General features: G+C 38.5%; 1 protein-coding gene across 1 annotated transcript; it reads left to right on the top strand.

Annotated features, from left to right (window-relative positions):
• The first annotated feature begins 3,072 nt into the window (after positions 1-3,072).
• Positions 3,073-8,439, top strand: LOC116201492 (L-ascorbate oxidase-like). The gene is made up of 6 exons (XM_031532742.1): positions 3,073-3,474; positions 3,690-3,782; positions 3,921-4,133; positions 4,977-5,150; positions 7,133-7,211; positions 7,326-8,439. The coding sequence occupies exons 1-6, from the start codon at positions 3,181-3,183 to the stop codon at positions 8,210-8,212; spliced, it is 1,740 nt and encodes a 579-aa protein (XP_031388602.1). The 5' UTR covers positions 3,073-3,180; the 3' UTR covers positions 8,213-8,439.
• Positions 8,440-8,748: the final 309 nt, after the last annotated feature.

Genomic DNA, 8,748 nt, shown 5'->3' with positions numbered 1-8,748 from the left:
CTGTTTCTTGCCAAACAATTTCCTATTGCACTAAAGCGAATCGAGATATTTCAAATTTCAATGTTTTTTTAAACAACATTTGGTGCCCGGAGCTCGTTTTTAAATACGTCCTAGCGTCGACTACAATTTCTTCTTTGCTGAACTTTTATTAATTAATTCAACTCGCCAAAATGGTCGCTGAACTTTGACTGTAGATAACATTATTTTTTTCCCCCACATTAGGGAACAGAACTTGTTGGTCCAATACATTTGAATGCACGTTTTCATCAAAAAATTTCCCTCCTTTAGGGGTTTTCACTTTTTTTATTTTTTTATTTTTTTTATTTTTTTGATGTGCACTATGATATTTGGAAAGTTTAATGTGTTTTCACTAATCCATTTTAAGTCGAGTCGACCCATAAATGGACGAAACCCTCTCCTAATCATAAAGTTTCTTCATTCAGATAAATCTCAGATCGATACCTTATTTAAGAAAAACAAGTGATTAATCACTCGAATTGGTGTTTGTTTTGTTTTTTTTCCTTTCTCTCTTACAATATCTTTACTTTTCCATTTTTTTAATGGCACGTGCTAAAATTATAGGTGCATGTTCATAGACTTCATGAGAGGATTGGGGGTCGTTTGCTTTTGCATTGCATGCATTTGATCTTAATAGATCTTACTAGTCATCAGTATATGTTGAGAATTCTTTTTTTTTGTTAAAAAAATGTACAGTGGGAGCACATACATACATACACATATATATATATATAGATACCAATAGATATTTGTAAATTAAAAGAAATTATTCTTGTTCTTTATCACCTTTCCAACCATTATTTGATACCTTCGACTTGCAATGTGGAGCATATCCTTTAGCTTCTTCAACACTTCGATCTGGATGCCTTAATAACCAGAGAGAGTAAGAGGAGAAGAATCGAGGATAGGGAGGGAAAGGAATAATACCAAGATGGGTATAACTAGCTAACAACTGCCTTAACGACAGCGATTAAAGGGGTAATTGATAGGGACAAGCATGTTTGATTCCGATATTTGCCAAAAGTAAGATTTTAAGATTTGGTTCCATGTAATCGATGCTACGTTTGTATATTGGCAACGAGATGTCACCTATCATGCAATAGAGGAAAATGATTCGCTGGGACAGGTCAAGAGATATACAGTTTATTTATTTATCGGCCAAAGATATACGATTCACTTTATTTTTGGCACGTCCACGTGGCTTCGCATACTAATTTTGAACACGCTGTTTCTTGCCAAACAATTTCCTATTGCACTAAAGCGAATCGAGATATTTCAAATTTCAATGTTTTTTTAAACAACATTTGGTGCCCGGAGCTCGTTTTTAAATACGTCCTAGCGTCGACTACAATTTCTTCTTTGCTGAACTTTTATTAATTAATTCAACTCGCCAAAATGGTCGCTGAACTTTGACTGTAGATAACATTATTTTTTTCCCCCACATTAGGGAACAGAACTTGTTGGTCCAATACATTTGAATGCACGTTTTCATCAAAAAATTTCCCTCCTTTAGGGGTTTTCACTTTTTTTATTTTTTATTTTTTTTATTTTTTTGATGTGCACTATGATATTTGGAAAGTTTAATGTGTTTTCACTAATCCATTTTAAGTCGAGTCGACCCATAAATGGACGAAACCCTCTCCTAATCATAAAGTTTCTTCATTCAGATAAATCTCAGATCGATACCTTATTTAAGAAAAACAAGTGATTAATCACTCGAATTGGTGTTTGTTTTGTTTTTTTTCCTTTCTCTCTTACAATATCTTTACTTTTCCATTTTTTTAATGGCACGTGCTAAAATTATAGGTGCATGTTCATAGACTTCATGAGAGGATTGGGGGTCGTTTGCTTTTGCATTGCATGCATTTGATCTTAATAGATCTTACTAGTCATCAGTATATGTTGAGAATTCTTTTTTTTTTGTTAAAAAAATGTACAGTGGGAGCACATACATACATACACATATATATATATATAGATACCAATAGATATTTGTAAATTAAAAGAAATTATTCTTGTTCTTTATCACCTTTCCAACCATTATTTGATACCTTCGACTTGCAATGTGGAGCATATCCTTTAGCTTCTTCAACACTTCGATCTGGATGCCTTAATAACCAGAGAGAGTAAGAGGAGAAGAATCGAGGATAGGGAGGGAAAGGAATAATACCAAGATGGGTATAACTAGCTAACAACTGCCTTAACGACAGCGATTAAAGGGGTAATTGATAGGGACAAGCATGTTTGATTCCGATATTTGCCAAAAGTAAGATTTTAAGATTTGGTTCCGGGTTAAAAGTCTAATGTTAATTACTTCTACCAAAAAAAAAAAGGCCGGTGTTAATGTCACAAAAATTTGAAATCGGAATGGGGTTCCAAAAATCCTTCTAAGAAGTGCACATATATGTACAATGTTTAGCTAGAAAGTAAATACATTTAGATTATATTAATTGATCTATTCTTGGCCGTTGAGGGACAAAAGATCACATATATATATCGTTAATAAATGAAGGAGACCGATTGACAAATCATGTAGCTAATGGGCGTAATATTTGTTACACAAACTGCTTTATATTGGAGGAATGGGATGTACCATAGTGGACAGACGCCACATTCCCCCACCCCCCAAAAAAAAATCAATTTTATGTTGAAGCAAGAGAGAGAGAGAAAAAAGGAGTGCAGTACAGTGACGCATACTTTTGTCAGTTAATCTAGAGATCGCATGTTCGATATTTAATGAAATTGCCCGTACTTTTTATTAATTATTTAATATTTATTTTTTATTGTACTAGGTATTTAACCTCTTATAAAAAAGAGATAAAAAAATTGAAGAATGGTACTTAATAGAGATATTTAAAATACTTAAAATTGTTACAAATTTTGAATTCAAATAGAATTAAAATCATTTCAGTTGTAACCATGTCTCTTTTGTTATTCAGTTAACTTATAATCTGTACACTCCCTTTTATGAGCCAATATGGATTTCTCGTACCCTTTATTTCCGATCCCAAAAAAGGAAGTGCATCATCCTATATATAAGTCAGAGCCCAGGCAATTGCCTTCCAGGCTATCGCCCATAGTACTCTTTCGCTTCCCTTTCCCCGTCTTCCTCGAAGGTTCCCAAATTGTCATTTGTCAATTTGCAACATATCTGCAACAGTAATGCTGCCGAGTAGCGGCCCTTTCAGGACTCGAATGATCTCGATATTCCTGATCGGTTGCATCCTCGTTCTGTCCGGGGCCGAGTCTGCTCTCGGGGTGAAGACCCGATACTTCAAATGGGAGGTGGAGTACGTGTTCTGGGAGCCCGACTGCATAGAGCACCCAGTCATGGCCATCAACGGCCAGTTCCCGGGCCCGACCATACGGGCGAAGGCCGGGGACATCATCCATGTCGACCTCACCAACAAGCTCAGCACCGAGGGAGTTGTCATTCATTGGCATGGCATCAGACAGGCAATACTTTCCTTCCAATATGTGTTTGTAGCTAGCTATAGTTTAATTAATTTCTTTAGATTTTCTTAAGGTTCTTTCCTTCCTATATTTTAGACCAACTTGTTAATAAAGTACATTGTTTAAATTTTCGAGAAAAAATGTCGTCTAATTCGAACTATCTATTAAAAAATATAATGGTTTTTTTTTCTTTATTATAATATTTAATTCAAATGCAGATTGGAACACCATGGGCGGATGGGACTGCATCCATATCACAGTGTGCAATCAACCCCGGCGAGACCTTCCCTTACCAATTCGTAGTTGATAAGGTTATTTATCATTCATACTCACTCGCGACACAAAATTAAGAAGTTCTGTTAAAATATCATCGAACGACATTTTCTTTTCGGACTGTTTTGCATAGCAAGACACGATTTGTTAATAGTATCATATTACATTTGTTGTAGCCCGGGACATACTTCTACCACGGCCACTTCGGGATGCAAAGATCTGCGGGGCTGTACGGGTCATTGATCGTCGAAGTAGCAGATGGGGAGAAGGAACCCTTCCACTACAACGGAGAGTTCAATCTGCTGCTGAGTGACTGGTGGCACAAGAGCGTCCACGACCAAGAGCTCGGACTCTCAGCCGTTCCGATGCGTTGGATCAACGAACCCAGTGTAATGTTTTTAACTAAGTTCCCTCTCTCTTCTTCGAGCCTTTATATTTTTTCTTCTAATATCCTCGATCGTGTTCAAAAGTTAATTAATTACCCTAAAAATATATAATGCTACATGAAGTTAGGTCATTGCACGATAAATTATATATAGTATCATGCGTATGCCATTACCATACACATTACTTCCAACTCATAGCGTTTGGCATTTCAATGTATTATATATACATATATAGATTGAATTTGGTGATATGGCCTTATATATAAGATCCTCTGTATATATATATATATATATATATATCATATATATATAGTAGTGGGAGCCAACCGATCGACTCATATACAATAATTAAAGGGCCCCATGAAAAAAAACATTACACCTTTGAAAGGAATAATATTAATATAAAAGCTTATACCAATACGAAAACAAAACATATAATGGTACAAAATACAAAGGTTTTTGGATTTAATTTTCGCCAATAAAACTTATTTCTTTTCCTTTTTTTTAATTTTATTTCTTATCCTTATATTGGATCATGGTCTCCTCTATGGCAAAATAATAATAATAATAATAATAATAATAATAATAATAATACATATGCATAAATTGCATGCCAAACGGCATAATACATTTCATCAAGTTTAGTCGGACCCACACGCTGAAGATATCATGAAAATTTAGTCCACAGCCTGTCTAGGTTGGCCTTTTATGCCCTAATCAATTTGAGTAATCCATTATTAATACATATGCAATTAACTTTGCATATATATATATATATATATATATATATATTTGAACATTTATTTTCCAGGTGAATATGTTTAAACATTTATTTACATTATGCAGTCTTTGCTGATTAACGGGCGAGGGCAGTACAACTGCTCCTTAGCGGCTGGTACATGCAAGTTTACCGGCAGGGAGCAGTGCGCGCCACGAGTTCTTCGAGTCCTTCCAAACAAAACATATCGCCTCCGCCTTGCCAGCACCACTGCTCTCGCATCCCTCAATGTTGCCGTTGCGGTAAGTAAAAGGATTTTTCTAGTTTAAGATACTTAAAACTTTTTTTTTTCTTTTTGCTAATTTTACGGAATTTCTCATGCATGCAAGTTGGAAATTTAAGCGGTACCATAATATTCTGATTCATATTCTAATCAAACGTCATGTTCTGAGTTCTTTCTACTGACTCTGCAAAAGTAAAATAAAGAAGAAACCTTTATTGACAAAACTGAAAAGGTCAGAGACAAGGGAACTGATTGGTCATGATCTTCGACACGGTGGCGAAATTTGAATTTATAAAAAAGTTATGTTATTAATACTTTTTTATAGACAAAATCAGCTGAAAGATAATAATTATAACAATAATGTTAAAAAAAAAAGAAGAATTGGAGCAGTTGATTTTCGAAGAATTTTGACTTAGGATCCGATCAGAAAAAGGTGGAAGTGACGTTTGTGGTAAAAACACGCATTTGTGGCATAATACCTTGGCATTTTCCATTGATATCATGTTTTATCGTCCTAAATATTATTGAATGATCTAACGATTTTCAGGAGTTTTTAAATCAAACAAAGAAAATTTCAATGGTCTACGCGTTTGTCTATCTTTATGTGTGGAATTGATATGCTTTAAGTTGTATCTTAATTCTTGCTAGATTTATGACGTGAAAGAAAAGTTGAAACAGGCAATTGTAGATAATAAAAAAAAAAAGGACAAAGAAAGAGGGTAGTATACTGATGTTGGGTCGATGAGAATAGAATAAGCCTTCCTACTCTCCTCCTCTTGCACCTGGGAAAAGATATATAGAATTACCAAATGTTCAAAAAAGAAAAAAGAAAAAAACACCACAAATATCTCGGAACACCATCATATATGCATTGTCAATCAAATAAGTGGAAGCCAGGTGTGTGTATATATATATATGTATAGCTACAGCATTTGATCCTATATATATTTAATCAATGCTGGTCTCACTTTAGTCCAATATCATTGGGTCTATACAGGTCCCCATTGAATTCTCACTACTAGCTAGGTGAAAGCAACCCATGCCCCCGCATATATCGGAACCCTAAAGAGCTGACCCGATCCGCAAATTTTAGCATTTCTAGATCCCAACAGCTGAGGACGATTAAAAACCCCTAGATCTTGTCCTGACCACCCGATTAATGACCCTAAATTATTGCTCGAGGACATGATGTTCGACCGAACCAAGACTAGATGAGAACCATCGTCTTCGGAAATGCGTTGCAGGGAAGAAGGAAAGTGAAAATTCTCCGCAGTGGTTGTCTGTCGGGATATGTCCGGAAATAGTCCGAACATGTGCTGAGGAGTGAGCTAAAGAAAGATGATGACATGTCTAAGTTTATTCATAGGACCGTAGGAGTCAAAGGACATTTCTTTAAGACCAACCCATGCATGCAGTCACTTTTCTAACTATAAGTACATCCACGCGCATATATATATAAATGTGTGTGTATGTATGTATGTCGTGTATATACATAATTTTCTGCTCTAGCAGAAGTTTATATCATATGTTCTTTGTCCTGGTTGAGCTGGGACAAAAAACAAGAGCACGGGCCATCCTTTCGATTTAGCACGAGCAAATCTTGACATTGGATGAGTACGGGTCAGCGCTAGCTACTAGCTAGCACCACTTGCTCTGAATTTTGACATGTGAAAAAGTACATATATGTATGCGAGTGGTGTTTCTGGGGCAGACAGCGTCGGTGTATTTGTCTTCAGAATATTTCGATAAGGGCTCATCGATGCCCTCGCTCGGGAGAGGTGAAAGCTACATTGAAGCGGGACTTCTAGTTTCTATATATTAGATGATGGAAACGTATCGGTATGATATTTTTCACTAACTACAAGTCCATACATGTTTTGCTCTTTCCGATGGGACTCAAGCCCCGAAGAATGTCCTCAATCAGCTTATCCTAACCTAAGACTCGTGGTCGAATTAGATATTTTGTCTAATCTTCTCGCACCACTTTATTTCTCCATGCAGAATCACAAGATGGTGGTCGTCGAGGCTGATGGGAACTATGTCGAACCGTTCGAAGTCGATGACTTGTACATTTACTCAGGTGAGCCCTAGGCTTTTCTGTCCATCCGGCCTATTGGGCCTAAATGGGCCGACCCGTGATTGATAAAATTACACTAGCCTAACTCGGCCCATGATCCTTTTCTCCACTTTGCAGGTGAGAGCTACTCGGTGCTGATCAAGACCGACCAGGACCCGACCAAGAACTACTGGATCTCCGCCGGAGTCATCGGCCGGAAGCCCAACACCACCCAGGCCCTCACCATCCTCAACTACCAATCCGTCCACGGCGGCAAGCTCCCAGCCTCTCAGCCGCCCGTCACGCCCTCGTGGGATGACTATGCCCGTATGAGATCCTTCGCTGAGAAGCTCCGCACCCTCTCCAGATCCTACCTTCCCCGGCCACCGCTCAGCCACCACCACCGGATCGCCCTCCTCAACACCCAGAACAAGTACGGCGGCCAAACCAAGTGGGCCCTCAACAATGTCTCCCTCTCCCTCCCCGCCACTCCTTACCTTGGCTCGATGAGCTACAAACTCAAGGGCGCCTTTGACCCCACCCCGCCACCTGAGAGCTTCCCGGGTGATTATGATATTATGGTCCCCGCAGCCAACTCCAACTGCACGGTTGGAAACGGAGTCTACGTGCTCCCGTTCAACTCCACGGTCGACATTATACTGCAGAATGCAAACGCTCTGTCAGCGAACACGAGCGAGGTCCACCCGTGGCACATTCACGGGCATGACTTCTGGGTGCTTGGTTATGGTGACGGAAAGTTTGTGGAGGGTGTCAGCGACAAGAAGTTCAACCTGAAGGACCCGCCTCTTAAGAACACGGCGGTGATCTTCCCGTTCGGGTGGACGGTGCTGAGGTTCGTGGCGGACAACCCCGGAGCATGGGCCTTCCACTGCCACATTGAGCCCCACCTCCACATGGGAATGGGCGTCGTGCTGGCCGAGGGAGTGGAACGGATCAGGCGGATTCCGGGTCAAGCCCTCGGGTGCGGGTTAACTGCCAAGATGGTCGGGAAACCGCATCCTTAATTGTATTCGTTCTTACTTCGAGAGGAGGATTCGCATTTTGGTGCGTTTTTATCGGCAGGATTACAAAATCCGGAAGTACATTTGATTTTGAGTATGTTTTTACTACGTTGTATTTATGTTTGAGCTTGTACACTGGTGCAAAATCCTTGTATGCTCCAATGGTTGAATCAATTGTGAATTATGGAAATTTAAAATGACTGCAATTAAAAATCCATTGTATTATTAAAGTTGCAATCCTTGTATCTTTGTCATAATTTTTCATAACATTATTTTGAAATATGAGCACTTAAAGAATTTTTCGAAAAATATTTACTTCCATAAGCTTTTTTTTTTGGGTGAATTAGGGGTTGATGTCCAATCGCGTGAAGCCTCCATAAGTTTTCCTTCTAACGATCTTTGCAGCTTGTCTCGAGCTTTTTTTTTGCCACGAGGCCCCTAGCCGTTGGAGTTACCTCCTTTTTCCCAGTTCTCACTCTCATATTTCAGCAATCTGAAGGTTTTTTTTTTTAGCCTGTAATCTAAAGGTTGTTAAATAG

Source organism: Punica granatum, chromosome 3 (genome assembly GCF_007655135.1).
Source record: "Punica granatum isolate Tunisia-2019 chromosome 3, ASM765513v2, whole genome shotgun sequence".
Lineage (NCBI taxonomy): Eukaryota > Viridiplantae > Streptophyta > Magnoliopsida > Myrtales > Lythraceae > Punica > Punica granatum.
The sequence above is the reverse complement of the archived record's forward strand: the minus strand, read 5'-3'. Positions and strand labels throughout refer to the sequence as shown.